The sequence below is a fragment of the Peromyscus maniculatus genome, chromosome 4, assembly GCF_049852395.1.
Source record: "Peromyscus maniculatus bairdii isolate BWxNUB_F1_BW_parent chromosome 4, HU_Pman_BW_mat_3.1, whole genome shotgun sequence".
NCBI classification, from domain to species: domain Eukaryota; kingdom Metazoa; phylum Chordata; class Mammalia; order Rodentia; family Cricetidae; genus Peromyscus; species Peromyscus maniculatus.
In genome coordinates, this window is record NC_134855.1 from 118,429,992 (window position 1) to 118,448,130 (window position 18,139).

At 42.4% G+C, this 18,139-nt stretch overlaps 1 protein-coding gene across 17 annotated transcripts in view; it reads right to left on the reverse strand.

Moving 5' to 3' along the window:
* Positions 1-10,273: 10,273 nt before the first annotated feature.
* Sel1l2 (SEL1L2 adaptor subunit of SYVN1 ubiquitin ligase) overlaps positions 10,274-18,139 on the reverse strand; it is a 137,808-nt gene continuing 129,942 nt past the window's right edge. For 11 of the 17 annotated variants that reach the window (XM_076570735.1, XM_042276352.2, XM_042276347.2 and 8 more), the window contains 2 exons: positions 11,187-11,315; positions 10,274-10,473 (listed from right to left, as the gene is read on the reverse strand). In XM_076570735.1, the coding sequence (XP_076426850.1) occupies positions 10,351-10,473; positions 11,187-11,315 (252 nt within the window). In that variant the 3' untranslated portion in view covers positions 10,274-10,350. The remainder of the gene's footprint in view (positions 10,474-11,186; positions 11,316-18,139) is intronic. The other 6 variants (XM_076570736.1, XM_016002222.3, XM_076570734.1 and 3 more) reach the window with 1 other exon arrangement.

Below are 18,139 nucleotides of genomic sequence, written 5' to 3' on the forward strand. Positions count from 1 at the left end.
TGTGTTGTTGGTGTTATATTTAGGAAAGGGTTTCTGGTATAGCAACTCTTATAAAGGAAAATATTTAATTGTGTGGCTCACTTACAATTCAGAGATCAGTCCATTAATGCCATGGTGGGAAGCAAGGCAGAGTACAGGCAGACACGGTGCTAGAGAGGTAGCTGATAGTTCTTACTTCTTGACTCACAGGCAACAGGAAGAGAACTGAGACACTGGGTGGTATCTTGAGCATATCTGAGACCTCAAAGCCTGACTCCACATTGTCATGCTTCCTCCAACAAGGCTATACTTACTCCAACAAAGCCACACTTTCTAATAGTGCTACTCCCTTTGGGAGCCATTTTTCTTTCAAACTGCCATAATTCTGTTTTCACATTCATTCTGTCCATCTGTGTCTTTTTATTGGAGTATTGAGACCATTGATATTGAGAGTTATCAATGAGCAATGTTTGTTGATTCCTGTTATTTTGTTGTTGTAGTGTGTCCCCCCACCCTGATTTTTCTGGCCTGGGATTATTTATTCCTGTGTTTTCTTCTGTATGGTTAACCTCTTCAGGTTGAAGTTTCTTTCTAGCACCTTCTGTATGGCTCGATATGTGCGTAGATACTGCTTAAATTTGGCTTTATTATAGAATGTCTTTCTTTCTGTATCTATGGTGATTGAAAGTTTTGCCAGATATCATATTTTTGGCTGGTATCTATGGTCTCTTAAATTTTGTAGAACATCTGTATAGGCCCTTCTGGCTTTTAGAGTCTTCATTGAGAAATCAGATGCTATTCTAATAGAACTGCTTGTGTATGTGACTTGATCTTTTCCCCTTGAAACTCTTAATATTCTTTGTTCTGCATGTTCAGTGTTTTATTATATGCTGAGGGGACTTTATTTTCTGGTCCAACCTATATGATGTTCTATATGCTGCATCTCTTTCATTAGGTTAGGAAAATTTTCTTCAATGATTTTGTTGAAAACATTTTCTGTGGGTTTGACCTAGGTTTCTTCTCCTCTATTTTAGTTTTTGTCTTTTCATAGTGTCCTAGATTTCCTGAATGTTTTGTGTCTAGAATTTTTTAGAGTTAACATTTTCTTTGACCAAGGTACCCATTTCTTCTGTCTTTTCTTCAATGCCTGAGATACTCTCTTCCATCTCTTGTATTCTGTTGGTGAGGCTTGACTCTGGGCTTCTTGTTCAAATTCCTAAATTTTTCATTTCTATATTTCTCTCAGTTTGGGTTTTTATTTATCCTATTTCCATTTTTAGGTCTTGAACTGTTGTATTCATTTCCTCCCACTGTTTGTGTTCTCATAACTGGATTTATTTGTTTCCTTGTCTTGGGCTTCAGCTGTGTTGCATTTCCCAGGGCCTACTGCAGAAGAATTGCTGGGCTCTCCTGGGCACAGAATGTCTTGGCTGTTACTGTTTCTTCACACTGGTGTCTAGGAATTTGGTTTGGGATGATTGTAATTCTAGATGCTGATATCGGGCAGATTTTTAAAAATGATATATTTTAATGAACTGGCAAGTAAATATTTCACTGACTTTTGTAAGCTATTTAACAGTACTGTGCAAAGCCCTGATTTGTAGTTAAGTTGGAGAAAAGTATGGGTAACCTGACTGGTGTCAGATGTGGTAGGCAGACCAGTCCTGTGAGACTGAGTCCTTCAATTTATAGAGTGTCAGGTTAGCTCTGGGTGGATGGTGCCAGAATTGAATAGAATTGTAGAGCACCTAGAGTTGGAGAGTTTGTTGCTATGGAAAAACCTCCCACACAATTGGTATCAGGAGTGTTTTGTGGGTAAAGGGAAACAGAGCTTGTTTTCCTTAATTTATTTCTATTCCTCTTTCATAATCCCAGTTTTTTCTTTGGCATTATTTGGGATAACTGTTATTTTAGTGTTTGAAAGACCTTAGAAGCCAGCTTGGAATCCTATTTACATTTTTGAGAGCAATATACAGGCTGACTCCTGGGTGCTGCAAATACAGTGGTGAGCCAGCCCAAAACTGCTCTGTGCTCCCACAAGAGTGTGTGTTGTGGTACATATATGGACAGATCTTCCTCTTATTCCCAACTCAGCAATTCTCTCTGTGTTTTCTGAGATGTTTGACATGTTCCTCCTTAAGCTATGTCTTGGTTTATGTTTTTCACACACCAGGGCTTGAGACAAGGTTTTGAAGGCCAGTTGGTTTATTTGGAGACAGAGTAGGCAGGAGAGGGAGTGGGAAAGAAGCAGGGAAGGAAGCCAGTAACAATGTGTTAATGATCACACTTTACCAGGTGGACAAATTGAGCTCCTTCCTGTTTGGCACCTCAGGAGATGTTCTACAGAAACACTCTGTGACACAGCCCACTGAGCGACAAGAAAAGGGAGGAGTTCCTGTCCCTTCCTTAGTGGGGGTTGTTTCTGGGAATATCAACTCCATGACACTTCTGGTCTGCTCTTCTTGTGACCACCTGTGCTCCTCTAAGCAGAGAGGAACATGAGCACAGGAAGGAAAGAAGCGCAGGATGCTAAGAGCTGCCCCGTGATAACGCTGAGCCATTCCCAGGGCATTGGGTTAAACCACTGGTGCTTCAGACACCATCCATCTGCAAGGAAGAACACTTACATAGAGTAGCAACAGAGGAGAAAACAGGAGAGGAATTGGCATGGAAAGCCTGTGTAGCTCACAGATCACAACAGTATTTGATCACTTATAGGTAGAAGTTTCTGTCCTGCAAGGCCAAACTTCCGCCTACAAATGGTGCTCAAATGTCCTGCACCAACATCCACATAAAACCTGAGAGAGCTTGGGAAAGGGTTCTAGACACACAGAAATAGAGCCAGGCACAGCTTTCTAGTCTCTCATGCTGGCCACAATGTTGAGACGCATCTCCCAGCCACGGTCTGTAGACTTGAGCCACCGGCCTGAGCCCTCCTGACAGTGCGCCATGAGCTAAGTCACTTAGCAGGTTCCAGCAGTCTCACACGTGGGTGGTGATACAGAGAGGCATCTCTTGGCAGCTGCCTGTGGGAAGAGCCAGCCGCCATGCACTACCACCATACACTAAGCTAAGCTACACTGGCGGTGGCTGACATAGCAGTTTAAGATTTGTTTCATGGGATCAAAAAACAATATAGATTCTCAGTAAAAACAGATCCAGACCAAAAAAAACCTCTGAATGGGTTACAGTGTGTTTAAAACTATACATAGGCTTGGGAGCGAGAAGGGAAGGAGTATGTACAGTCATAGATTACCTTTAAAAGTTTATATATGTTTAAGGTATTGTGTTAATGCAGCTCATTTAAAAATGTAATACACTAAAAAAACAAAGAAAAATGTAATACATGATTAAGAAATACAGATTAATAAATAGTCATCTATAATAATCAAACTTAGTCACATTAGATATGTTTTCAAGGTCATACATAGATAGATATATTTAGATAGATAGATGGTTCAAACACTTCAAAGACCTACAGAATATGTCATTTAATATGTTTAATAACTTAAGGCTTTTTATGACAGTGAGACATATTTACTCCTGACAGCATCAGTTTACTTCAGAGGAGATGATGGGCACCAAAGAAAATTTGTATGGTGTTTGCTTTCCTTGTGGCAATAGTTAGTTAGCCACTGGGCAAGAAACTGCTCTTGCTTCAATTGCTGACAGTATACTGTCCAAACTGAACCAGTAGGATGCAAAACAGCAATTGCCAAACTTTGCCAGAATAAGATAGAAATTTCCTGTTTCTCAGAAATGTCTGTCAGATATACTAGGCCTGTAGGCCAAAGTTGGATGCCCCAATGTTACAGAAGAACCTAGAGTGACTGTCCAGGCAGCCAGATGTCCCTGTCACTAGGTAACATTTCACCCTTCTAGGGTCTTTGACAAATTTGAAGACTAAACAGTCATCATAAGTTTTCCTTAGTTATGATAAAAGGTAAATTAAGTATAAAACTTTAGAGTCACAAAGATAAGATAAATTCTCTAAATTTGCCAAATACAAATGGACTGGATATTGTAACTGTAATTCTTACTTAATAATTATAATTTTACTATGTTAAAGTTAAAATTTTTCTTTTTAATTAGACAAAAAGTGGGAAATGTGGAATATTCCTTTACACTGTGTGAATATATGTTGCTATGATTGGTTTAATAAAGAAGCTAACTGGCTAGTAGTTGGACAGGATAAGGTTAGGAGAAGAGCCAAACAGAGAATGCTGGGAAGAAAAAGGAGAGTGGAGTCAGAGGAGTATTGAGCAGTTGCTGAGAGAAGCAAGATGGACATGCTGTAATGAGAAAAGGTACTAGGCCACTTGACAAAGCATGGATAACAAATATGAGTTAACTTAAATGTAAGAGTTAGCTAGTAACAAGCCTGAGCTATTGGCCGAGCATTTATAATTCATATTAAGTCTCCATGTTGGTTGTTTGGGAGCAGCTGCCAGGACAGGAAAACTCCACTTACAGATCACAATCAAGACTGCACATCCCATTCTAAATTATGAGCAAATCAAGTGGAAAAATTATGCCTTCCTCCCTCTTCCCTTTTTCTTCTTTTATATTTTAGTCATTTACACTACAATGACTCAAAATGTGATTTCTTTTTAAGAACAGGATTTTCCAAAGAAAGTTGTAAAGTTCAATTTTTGCTCATTTTAATACTTTTGAAGGTGCAAAAGTGAAAACAGAGATGACAGTGAAAGCTATTTTCGATGGTAACATGAGAGGAGGATACACTACGAGCAGGAAACAGTGACACATTCCTTTAAACCCACTCCTTCAGAGACTGAGGCATAGACCACTAGGTCAGCTTGGGAAACAAAGCTATATCCTATCTTAAAGTGAAAACAAGGGGAAAAAGAAAGAAAAAAGAGAATGAGAAAGGGCAGTGGTAAGGTTGCTATCTACTCTCTGATCCAGGGAGGATGCTTAGGTTGAATTCTGGTTTCCTCAGAGAAGCCATTGAGGCTCAAAATCCGGAAAGCTGGAGGTTTCAGGTGTGTTGTGCTTCTAGAGAGGCCAGCCAGCACCTGCTGTTTCCCTTGTTGCCTCCGCTGGAATTGATATTTTTAGTTTCATGTTTTTTCTTGTTAGTAACATACTATTGTTAGGATGGCACATTTATTTTTAATGTGGGTTGATACTTTTTCTTCAAAAAAAGAGATGTGTCTAGAGGAGGTGAATAATTTTCTATGTCAATCATTTATAAGCAAAATATCTCTGGGAAAATAATTTATTCTAACCAAGCAAGGAATGAAGGGAAGACAGAATTGGTGAGGAAGCAAAACTCAGCATGACACCCCAGTCTCCCTCCCCCACCCCGCCTCCATTTTATTTCTGACCCCTCCCCTTCTCCAATGGGTTACTTATAAATTACAAAAAAGTGAATTCTTGATACCTTGTAAATGAAATAGTATTGTCTAGTTCTGTATTTGTGAACCATTATAAACTTACAGTTAGGTTTTCTTTTCTTTTTCTTTCTTTCTTTCTTTTTTTTGTTTTTTGTTTTTTTTTTTGTTTGTTTTTTTGTTTTTTTGAGACAGAGTTTCTCTGTGTAGCTTTGGAGCCTATCCTGGAACTCCATCTGTAGACCAGGCTGGCCTCAAACTCATGGAGATCCGCCTGCCTCTGCCTTCCAAGCACTTGGATTAAAGGCCTGTGCCACCACTGCCCAGCTACAGTTAGGTTTTCAGTTGGGACACAAATACAAATTCTTTGGGCTTCAACAGAGTTTTCTCTCCACTACACTTTGAGTAGGGAGGCCTTCTTCATTCAGAGGTGAAGCTGTATACTTGCACAGTGTTTGTGGCTTTGTAAACTCGTCCAACAGTCTCATTTTCCTAAGCGAACTGGAAAATGAAGAGGTGAAATGACCCAAACCATAACATTGTTCTTGTTTCTAAGGTCAGAGCTACTCAGTGCTGCTCAGCCATAGCTCACATCTCAGTCTAAAACTGTCAAGGCCTTCTGGGCAATGCAACAGGACAACTCAAGTCTTGGTTTTTGAGACCCAAGTCAGAGGAGCCAAATGCCCCCAATTTGTAATCTGGGAGTCTGAATGTCCTGGGCTAGAGTTGCTGATGAGTGGCAGGGTGTTATGTCCTGAAGTGGGTGGGTGCCACCAAATGTTTTTGGAAGTTTCTGATCATTGTTGCATTTTCCACTATGATAAGACAGATAGACCTCTCCTCCAAGCTTCAGCAAGGGAGAAAGGTTCTAAGGGAACCACTGAGGATGCTTTATCTGCCAACTTTATGTTAGAAAACAAAATTAAACAGAAGAATGCTGAACAGTCTGTAGAAAGGAGCTGACAAAGTTCCCCTTTGGAGTAAGCTTTCTTGAAGTGGTGGTGGGGATCTGCATCTGTGATATAACATTTGGAACATAGAGGTCATAATGGATTTGGATGTGACACAGCCTAATGATAGGGAGAGGTGAGGCATGTGCCAGAGGACAGAACAAAAAAAAAAAAAAAAAAATGAAAGCAAGTGAGCGAAACCAGACTGCCCTTGGAGTCAAATGCCTATCTACCAGCAGCAGGGGGTAAGGATGCAAACTTCTCTTTTCAGCAAAGAAGCAGGATGAATAACAACATGGAAAGATCAGTAGCTTTTCTAAATACTAGTAACAAATGTTCTAAGAAAGAAATCGGGGAGACACTCCCATTCACAATATCCCTAAACAATTAAAATAGGAATAACCCTAACCACAGTAGTGAAAAACCTACATTGCACTGATTCTTTGTCTCAGTCTCTGCTTTGGGGAAATGGGAAAAGGAAGCTAACAGGGTGGGCCTGGCTATTCGCCACACTCCTGTCCCCCTCTGTCAAGGTTCCAGGCTACAGAAGACTTTTGTTCTAGACACATTGTTCACATTGGTCAGTCCGTTCTGCTGAACCCTCCAGAGACAGAACTTGCTCACTGGGTAGCATCAGAATACAACAACTCTGCTTTAAACACCCTCTGCTAATGGCTGTGAGGATAGAAAGAGGGGTATAGGGGCCCACAAAGGTTTCCTAGTGAGATCTGAGCTTGCTTTACCCAGCAGGGCTGCATTAAGGGATGGCTTGACCATGTGTGTGGTTACCAGGTGATTGGAAGGGTTTGCACTTGGCCGTGCAATGGGGAGGTCTTTTGCCCCACCTGTTGCATGAATCTTAAAGGTCTTATTAATAAGAACAAGCCTGAGGCCAGTGCTGCTTGAAATTTTTATCTTATATCTACCCACCCCTTGACATTCCTATATAAAGCCCTTTAGAAGATCTAGGAGGGGCCGATAGATATTGGTCTGGGCCCTCCCTGTAGCTAGAGTTTTCCTGCCTTGCCCACAGTCAGGACAAATTTTTGTCACCCACCAGTCCCACAGCCGCTCAGACCCAACCAAGTAAACACAGAGACTTATATTGCTTATAAACTGTATGGCCGTGGCAGGCTTCTTGCTAACTGTTCTTATATCTTAAATTAATCCATTTCCATAAATCTATACCTTGCCACGTGGCTCGTGGCTTACCGGCATCTTTTCATGCTGCTTGTCAGGGTGGTGGTTGGCAGTGACTCCTTCTGCCTTCCTGTTCTTTTATTTCTCCTCTCTGTTAGTCCTGCCTATACTTCCTGCCTAGCCACAGGCCAATCAGTGTTTTATTTATTGACCAATCAGAGCAACTTGACATACAGACCATCCCCCAGCACAGCCAACTGCAGACCATCTCAGACACCTGCACTCAGGCCCGTGGTCCTAATTATCCTCTGTGCGAACCTGCTGGGTAAAGCCATGAGGAACCCAAGAACAGGCTCACACAGGACATACAGAATATCCCACAGCACCTCCCGAAGCTATCCAGTGTTTCTGTCTCTTTCTCTCTCCACTACATTTCTATCTAACATTTTTTATCCCTCTCTCTTCAAGAGTACCCTGGGAAAAATGGGAAAATGTGGGAGCTGGTCTCCCACAGAGGAAATTAAGGAAACATGGGGAAAAAAGGCTCACTTTCACCAGCTGAAAAATCAAGATTGTCAGCACAATTAGCAACATGTTCTCTGAAGATTTCCTATGTGTGGACGATGTTATTCCTATGTAAAGATACTTAACATTAATAACATTAAAATAGCAATCAGTCATGCTAAGGCCCTAATGTGTGTGACATTTACTCCTTTTTCTGATATTTTCAAGGAATCTCACAAGACTTTTGTTTACAATAAAAACACCCTTTCCTTTGAACCCAATGATCTAGGATATCCTTATCAGTAGTAATCCTATCCAACACGCCCCAAGAAGGACCCCATGATACCCTCCAGATAAACCACTTACACTGAAGTCCCTGGTCAGCTTGTAGAGGACCCTAAATGATGAGAAAGGAATTAAGTTTGAAGTGTTTGTGACAAGTGAGGCTCTCAGAAGTGAGGCCCTTCCATTCTCTCCACATCCATCCCTCCTCCACCTGGCTTGAGATCTTTGTATAAGCTTCTTGTCTCCCTCTCTCTCACCCTGGGCCAGCATACTTGCCAAGTCTCGGCTGCCTTCTTTCTGGCTGTTGTGGCATCAGTTTCAGATGGCCGATTTTCAGGCCCCTCAGCAGCAAAATGAATCTTGTGTTTTCTAGGCACTAAGATGACCTCAGCTTGCTCAGGGCTCATCATCCTGATCAGATTTGTCTGCTGTCATGAAGATAGTGACTGAATGTCATTACTTTTCTCTTGGATTCTATTAAGAGTCTCTCTGTACATTGCTTGTGGGTCTGTGTGCTCCCTGCTAAATAATGTGGTGAACAGTACAAAATGCTTTGCCATGGTGGGAAAATGCCAGTGGCTTTCCAGAGGGAGGAGGCTCTTTCTCCCTTGGTCTGTCATCTTGAAGCTGCCCTCAGTGGTGGCACCAGAGAAGAGGCCCAGAAATGGACATTTTGATGACTTGTAAACTCCTAGTTTGTAAAGCCTGCTTTCCATGTTCTTCTAGATTCCCTCATCTGTACTGTTCTCCACATCATTTAAAACAACAACAACAAACTCTTGTTGTGACTGTGTTGGATTATAGAGTACCAACATGGATCTTTTCTTACTGGTACTCAGCATCTTGGCTGGACAGTCACAGGGCACACAGGCCATGCTGATTATTAACTTAGCCTCTGTCACCCCATTATAAAGTCGTTTGAGGTTTTGTTTGTGTTTGCTTTTGTGTTTTGAAATAGGCTCCCCTTATGTTATCAGTGATGACCTTGATCTCACTATTCACAGCATATAGGCCACAACTTCAATGCTTCGGTTTCCCAAGTGCTGTGACCACAGGTGTATACACTGTGCTTAGCTTCCTCACCATGAATTTTAAAAGGATATTCAAAGCTCCACTTACTTATTTTTTTAAATTACCTTTATTTTGATGTGTGTGGGTGTTTTGCCTGCCTGTATGTCTATGCATCATGTGTACACAGTGCCCATGGAGGCCAAAAGAGAGCATCAGATCCCCTGGGACTGCAGTTACAGATAATTGTGGGCTGTCATGTGGGTACTGGGAATTGAACCAGGGTCCTCTAGAAGAGCATCCAAGTGCTTTTAATTGCTGAGCCATTTCTCCAGCCCCCAACCCTACCATTTATGATGTACCCCATAGGTGCAAGACTCCGCTACTCTGTTTACATACATTGCTTCATTTACGCCTCATGCCAACTGTCTAAGATAGGTAATAATCCCCTTGTCCTGCAGATCGGGAAACTGAAGCTAAAGATTTCAAAAGTAGCTGGAAAGTTACAGAGCTATGATTCAAACCTAGCCTTCAGCAGAGGTCATGGCCTTCTCCTTACCCACCAACCCCCCTGCTAGGTCTTAGGCCCCTGACTTGCCTGTTGGGAGCCAGAAAAGTGAGACCTTTCCACCGGTGCCCAGGAAGCTGGTACCCTCTTCCACTTCTGCCACACTCCCCCTTCCCAGGCATGGCCTGCTGTGAAGTGCAGTTCTTCATCAGAACTTCAGTCTGCTCCCAAGATCATCCCTATGGAATCTATTTGTGTAGTGTCATCTGTCACCTTCCCCAAAGTCACCCTTCTCTTCACTTCAGTATGTGTTCTAGAGCCAAGACACCCAGCTTGCTCTCTCAAAAGGGGAGGACACCTTTGTAGGTCAGAACTAGATCACCAAGATGGCAAATTTGTGGCAAGTCTTAGATGACTTGTCCTCAGCATCCTGCTATGGTCCCCTTAACTAAGCAGGAAGTCTGGAGTTGTTTCTCTGGGACAGTTCTTAAGCTTTATCCACTCTCCATCACAGCCTGTGTGGGGAAATCTGCAGCAGCTCGTGATTTGGATGAGGAAATTCTTTATTGGGTGAGGATAGCTTGGCATAAACCTGTGAGCAGGTTTCCTGATGGTCCAGAGCCTACCTATGGCGATTTCTAAGCAAGAAGATCAGCATGGCAACAATTAGGCCAATCACAAATAAATCCCAGTATGGTCCGACGGTGTTGTCCAGTTTCAGCCATTTCCATCTCATGGTGAACTGCTGGAAAGAGGCAGACAGTCAAAAAAAGAAAACAACCCCAGCACCTCACTGGAGTCAGAATCGTTTCCCCTCACAAACCCACCCCTGCCACCCTATCCTCAAGCCATCCCCCAGCTCCCTTCCATCTTAGAAGATGTGGTCTATTTCAGGGTAGAGCCCATACGCAGGCTGAATTACCACCATTAAAATAACCACGAAGATGTATCAAATTTAGCTTGACAAGGTGGCACTTGCCTGTAGTACCTGCACTGGGAAGGCTGAGGCAGAAGGATCTCAAATTTGAGGTCAATCTGGGTTACACAGTGACTTCCAGGTCAGCCTTGATGATATCATAAGGCCCTGTCTCAAAAAAAATAAATTAATTTCTACTCTTAAGAACTACAGTTCTCTGTGGCACCACTTGCCACCTGCCATCTGCTTACCAGTCTCAGATTTTGATGGCAAGAGCTGTGTTTTGAACAAATATATATAGCACATCCCTGCTTACTCTGAACATGGAGTGTGCGGAAAGAGTGTCTGCTGAATTAATTCACTGGTTGTACTACATAGTGTCAACACATACTCAACAAGCAGAATTGCTGTGTTAGTACAAGACTTTGCATTCTACTTACCAAAGAAAAGTTAACTTTAAAAAAAAAAAAAAGACTCCTTTGGTAAGCCTTATCACTTTGTCCCAGAGTGTCTTATTCAAAATCTATTTGAGACAAACTTACATTAAAAAACAGAATATCTCGGAGCAAATGCATAGTTTCCAGTTTCATAAGGGCAAAGAACACAGGAATGTGAGCATCTGGGCTTGTCTGAGCAGCCATGTCATACAATCTTCTGGCCAGGTGAATGTCCTAGAAAGGAAGCAGTCCATCCCCATCAGGTACAGATACTTGAGAACCAGAGACTGTTGTTAGAAATGCCACAATTTATGTCTGGTAGGCAGAATGGGTCCAGAAATGCCACAATTTATGTCTGGTAGGCAGAGGGTCTACACCCTCATCATGCCAGAGCAGGAGAGGGAAGTTAAAAGTACTGGAGGAGCTCAACTTGCCACACTGGATGGTGGGATGTGGGGGTTACATGGAAAGAATCAGCAGCAGCTCAATGAGCCGCCAGCAAGGCCACAGGGGGCTTGGTCTTCTTAACACTTCAGGGAACTTAATTCGCTAACAGTCTGAGTAAGACTGAAAATGCAGCCCTCCCCAATGCCTCCAGTATGGAATTAGCCTTGACTTTAGTCATAGGAGATCATAAGCAGAGTCAGGCCATTTAGACTCTTGAGCTAAAGAGACCATGAGAAAATAAACGTGCTGTTTTGGGGAAGGACATTTGTGATAGAAAGCTAACATAGGCCTCAAAACCCTTTCTTCTTATTATCCTGGGTTAGTTAGCTCCTACTTGTGAGCAAAGAACTTGAGGTACTTGTGAGTACAGATCCCTGAAATAAAAGTGTAGTTAGCTACGTAATAATAATCACATAATCTCCATAGTATGAATCATGGAATGTGATTATCTATTTCTCTCCAGGTTCTTGACAGTCTTGAACTCTCTGTTCAAAACTAAGTTTAATAAGATGCTTAGCAGGGCTTCAATCATTCTTACAGAATGAACGGGTAGGCTATTTTATCTCTCAGGTTGGAATATGATTCCTGAATGATATGTTACCATATTCTTTTGGGGCTTTTTCCTCATTGAATTATGCCAAGGTAGAAAATTATTTTCTTTATTTTCCAACTACTTATGGCTTATGTTTTTATTTTTATTTTGTTTGCTTAACATGGAGGAAAAGGCTTCTAAGGAGTATTTTTAAACACTTTTTTGGTTTTTTCAAGACAGGGTTTCTCTGTGTAGCTTTGCGCCTTTCCTGGAACTCACTCTGTTGCCCAGGCTGGCCTTGAACTCACAGAGATCCCGAGTGTTGGGATTAAAGGCGTGCGCCACTACCGCTCGGCGGGAGTATTACTTTTAAAGCGTCTTTCCCAGAACTGTGTTTTTGTTGGGCATCTATGTGTTATGGAGAGTTTTTGTTTTTTCTTTTTTCCCCAGAAATTCACTTTGTTTTTGGTTCTGGGGATTGAATTCAACACCTCATACGTGCTAGGCTACCAAGCTGCGTTCTCAAACCCAGGTTTAGGCTTCAATAACGTGTGAGCCCTTGGGGTCTCCGCTAACCCTTTTCTCATGTGACGTCCCTTCGGCTGTGTTCTGCTTATCAGTTGCTCCTCTCTCTGCATTCCTTCCCTCCCTCCCTGACCCCCTACCAAAGCAGGGTCTTACTGTGTGACCCACGCTTGGCCTTGAACTCACTATCTTCCAGAGAGCAGCCTCCTGAAGGCTGGGATCACAGGTGTGTGCCACCACACCTGGCTCATTTCTTAAAGACTTCTAAAGCTTTGAGGTCTGCTAAATAAATTTGTTGGGAGGAAAAAAATGCTCACCTAACAGTACTTAAAATTCAAGAGATTGGGACAGATCTTCCTAGCAAGAAAGAAAATAGACATTGTAACCTGCGGTCTATGTCTTTAATTCCAGCCCATTCAGTGTGTGTGTGTGTGTTCATAGGCCAGCGGGGTGCACCTTCTAAAGCTGTATCAGCCCACGTGTGGAAGGCATATTGACTCAAATGACGTGGAGCTGGGCAGCTTTTGTCAATAATTGAGGTGTTCACTTACTGGTTTTGGTTTTTGTTATTATTTGTATGTTTGTGAAGGTACATGTCACAGCACATGTGTGGAGTCATGACAACTGGTGTGGGATCGCCTTACGTTTTAATGTGAGTTCCATGTCGCCAGACACAGCAAGTGCCTTTACTAGCCGAGCCATCTCAGTGGCCCTTGTTTTTGATTTTTGAGATAGGATTTCATGTAGCCCAGGCTGGCCTCGAACTCACTACATAACTGAGGTTGACCTCGAAGTCCTGATCTTCCTGCTTACATGTCTGTAATTCTTAAATTAATCATCATTAATTTAATGAAGGATTAATTAAGTTAATCATTTTTAGTTTATTTCTTGAGGCATAGGAATCTCCATTCATTTATGGGATCTGGAGTTTAAGAACGGCAAGAAGTGCCTATAAGTAAGATGGGCATACATGCCTTGCTCAACAGACTTCGAAGTTTGTAGAGGGTTGAGATGGGATATAAAAATCTTCCTTTAAAATTCCAGAAAAAGAAATTCTTGCATGCTTCTAGCTACTAAGGGCAACTCAAATAAAGGAATTTGCATTGCTAAACTCTAGAAATGACTCCTTATTCCTTGACTTTACTTAGCAAAAGGTTCATACCACTGAAACAAACAAACGAAAAGTCTTCTTTTGATATATATTGTTCTGAGGATGCCCAGGACTCAGTAAACAAGTCCACCGAATACCTAATCAACTTAGACATAACTTGTACTCTGTACATGAGAGTTTACTTTAAAGTCAGTGGTTCAGGTTAGGTGAATCAATCTCTGACTCTTCTCAAAGAACATGTTCTAACTAAAATATCAGGTGTGCCACAGTACTGTTTAATGTGCTCATATGTTGAAAATGGCTTCTTATGGGCCCAAGAGGCTGACTTCTCCGACAAGGAAGCATGGCACACAGGTTCTCCAGGCCCAAATATTTTAATATCATCAAAGATTTCCTATACTAAAATAGACCATGTGAATAGAAAGGTGGATGTTTGAGTAATTATTTTCATTTTCTTATTATGACTGTATCTCTCTGAAATTAGGGGAAACTGATATTATAGAACTAAATAGGAAAAAAAAATCACCATAACCCTCCAGTGCAGAGGGTACTACTGATAATATTTTATACACATTCTTCCAGCAGATGATATGCTTTTCCCAGAGGGCATTGCAATCTCTTTGAAGATTATTTTGTTTTGTCCCTGACCCCAGAGCCAAGCCCACTACTTCATAGTGTGAACAATCACCTGGTAAATATACCGATGAGTGAATGAAAACCAGGCCATAACATGGCATTCTAGAAGTAGGTATCTTTTAAACCTGGGAATATATTGAAAGAGTTGAGGGGGAGGAATATATTGCTTAGAATATATTTAGAAGGAAAATGGTATTCGAAGTTGTTGTTATCAAGAACAGTTAAGTCAAAGAAGGCATTGAATTTAAAGAAAGAAGTCTAGGATTTATAATGCCAGTAAGGTATTTTCAGTTTGTGTGTTTGTCTATCTGCATTGCCCTTGGGGGACAGTAAAGGAGGTGGCAGTTTGAATGAGTTACACTTTATCCACAATAACATAGTAGTGGTAGATGAATTAAGTGTTCCTTAAGGTAATGCTAACACTTGTAACAAATAAACTCCCCAAATTCAGGGACATAATACCGAAATGTTTGTTTTTACCTTTAATCAACACTTTAACGTGGATGTTCCTAGGTGGTGGAGGATTTTCTTCACTGGTAATTAAGGGACTCTTTCCATTAAGTGGTTCTGTATTTCCCCAGAGCCTCTGCTTTCTGTTGTGTTCCATCCACAAAGTGCAAAGTGACTGGGAAGAAGTTCCATTTGCCTACTGACTGCCTTAGCACAAATGGCACCTTTCGCTTAAGCTGTTGAGGAGGGGCGGGGATACATGGATGCAAAGGATGTTGGGAAATGTAGTCCAACAAGACAGGCATTCTTCTATAATTGTTCTAAAGACCAGAGATTATAATCTCTAGTGGGCAGAGGTATTTCTGGTAGAAACGTAATGGGAGAACATCAGAATTGAAGGCACCACGTGGCCTTTGCAACAGACCAACGTGATAAAAAATTCAGACCTGATCCAGAGTCAGTTGAGACAGTTGAAATAGCCAGTAGGAATGGACAGCAGGCTTTGTTCATGGTTAAGCTTCTGAAATAATTTAAAAATATAAACTGCAAGAGTCTCATAGTAATTTGTCAGCTGAATGCTTTTAAGTTCCTATCCTCAGTTAATTTTACCATCCTTCCAGCAAAACAGTCGCCATCTTCATCAGGTGAACTGGGTCTGCTTGCAGATGGTCCTTGTGTCTGGGCTTGGAGTGTTGACACCCCCTCACAGCAGGAGGAGTTGGGGAGGGTCACTGGGCCCTCATTTCGGTACCCAGCTGCTTCTCACAGCCGTTTGTAAGTCTGTCCTATTTGCACGTGGCCACAGGGGGGCGCTAGAGTATACAGGCTTGGGAAGCTCAGGGGAGGGGGTTCATCTTTTCAGCTATGGAGAAGCCAACGTCCATGCTGGATAAAAACTTGCCAACGTGGCTGCTTTGGGGTCACCCACTGTCCTGTCAGTAACTCCTGACTCATGTTCTGTAAGTAGAGCCCCCACCCCCCCCTCTACCTACCCCCCCCACGCCCCATTAGTTCCCCAGGGTGAACTTTGGAGGAACCCCCGTTCCTCTGTTCACATCTCTGGCAGAGAAGGAATTTGGGAAACGAGGCGTTGTTCCATGTTCCTACAGCGATGCAGTCTGTCCTGACCCTGAGTTTGGATCAAGCAGATCAAGCAGCCCACTGAGGTGCTTCTCAGTGAGGCTGTTTGGATAAGTCGTCTGTGTTACCTTAGGTCCAGCGCATGTTCCCAAAGACAAAAGAGCGCACCAGAGGTTCCTATTTTTACAGCGACTCCACAATAGTTGATGGATACCTCACTTCCATTCCTTGAATTCAAGGTTTTACCAAACATGACCCCTTCAACCTTCTTACATTCTCAGAGGCTCTCTGGAAGTGACATTACACTCATTTTTCCTCACTGGTTCGCGTGAAGGTTTAGGGCAACAAGAACTGGGAAGTGCCTCACTGAAGAAATGGACAGTATGTGATGATAAACACTAGAAATGTCATGCTCCTAACACCTTTGTAATAAGTTTGGGGCCTGAACTTGCCGGGATGCTTATTTTTTGAAAATCAGAGTCACTTTATTAATTTGTCTGAGATGACAAAATTAATAAAGTTTGCCCTAAACACTTGATTATTTTTTTAATTGCTAAATGAAGAGATCAGTAAGGACAAAATGGAGTGATCTCTCATCAGCTAAATCTAAAGGAGATCGAACGAAGCTCCTGGTTTCTTTCTTTTTTTCTCTTTGGTTTTTATTTGCCCCCCACCCCACCCCGGTTTTTAATGTAGATGCTTTCTGTCAAAACAACAACCAGAGGAACAAACAAAAATCCGTAAGACCTCCAGTGAGGAAAGTTGATCAGTTTGATCACAGTGAGCGACCTGTGAATTAAGAGGAAACCTGGCAGGAAAGACTAGAAGAGGGGTCAGAGAGAAGAGCCTGTGGCTGTATTTCTAGTGTGGAATGGATGTCCCAACAGCTGCTGTCTGAATAGTGAAGAGGTTCACTGGGGGCGGGGGGGGGGGGGGTCTGGGGGGAACCAAAGCCTCTGGGTGATGGCCCAAAGCTGGGCCCTGGACAGTGTGTTGTTCTTTTCTGCCATCTTGGCCTCCTGTCGTGAGAGGATGCTCCATTCTGCCTCTGAGGACACAGGAGAAAATGGTCTCACTGTGGTGAGGAGGTGGCTGTTAAGAGAGAGTCGTGTTTTGAGTCCCCCTGGGTAGGAGAGGTAACTAAGGTGGGGTCATGGCTTTTTTTGGGTTTTGGTGTTTTATATGAGGAATTATGAATAAAAGCCAGAATCTTATTGAAACTTTAGCAGCTGTTCAAATTCCCCTCTGATCTAAATGACATCATTCCACATGCTGTTTATTTATTTATTTATTTTTTGGTTTTTCGAGACAGTGTTTCTCTGTGTAGCTTTGCGCCTTTCCTGGAATTCGCTTTGGAGACCAGGCTGGCCTCGAACTCACAGAGATCCGCCTGCTTGGCTCTGCCTCCCGAGTGATGGGATTAAAGGCTTGCGCCACCACCGCCCAGCTTTCCACATGCTGTTTAACTCCAAGGCCCTTTCACACAGGCTTGTTCATTTCCTTCTCTAAACTGGGGGGTTGGCCAGGTATCATTAGTTCTGTTTCACTGATATGGATGGCAGCGGGAAGTGGAAGATCAATGAATGACATCCGGAGAAATCCCCAACTGAACCACTTGCTCCTGTGCATTTTACAAACAGGTAGCTCACGTCTGCTAGGAATGGGAAACTGGGCTGGATTTGGAGTTGGCCGGATTTGGGAGGCTGATGAGAAATGATCAGGCAAAGGCAGGCTGCAGGGAGCTCAAGACAGAGGGGTCTGCATCACTCGGCAGTCGGGCCTAAGAAGCCTTTGGCTGTAGACAGCACTGCCTGGCCAATTCTCAGGAAACTCCCCACCAGTGACTCTGAATCGCTAGTCCTACTGAACTGAAGAAGAAAACACAGCCAGCCAGTAGTGTTTCACTCTAGAAATATTTAGGAATATAAACACTGTGGAGAGAAACATGCTTTGTTACTAAGAATGACTCTTGTCAGTCCCATTTTTTTTTTTCCTGAAAATGTTTGGGATCAGACATGCTTTGCATAAAATTCTGGATCCACCACTAAAGAAATTCTGCAAACTTGGCCAAATGACTTTATATCCTAAGTGTAGATTCCTGATGCACACAAGGGCAGAGTGCTTACCTCAATATTTCAGTCTGTCTGTCTATCACACCTAACCAAAACTGGTTAATATTGGCATTTAGCATACCTGCCTCCTCCTTTCAGACTTCTAACACATCTCTGCCGGATTGCGCCCACTGACTAAAGGGTTTCCCCACTAGTGTTTGTACTG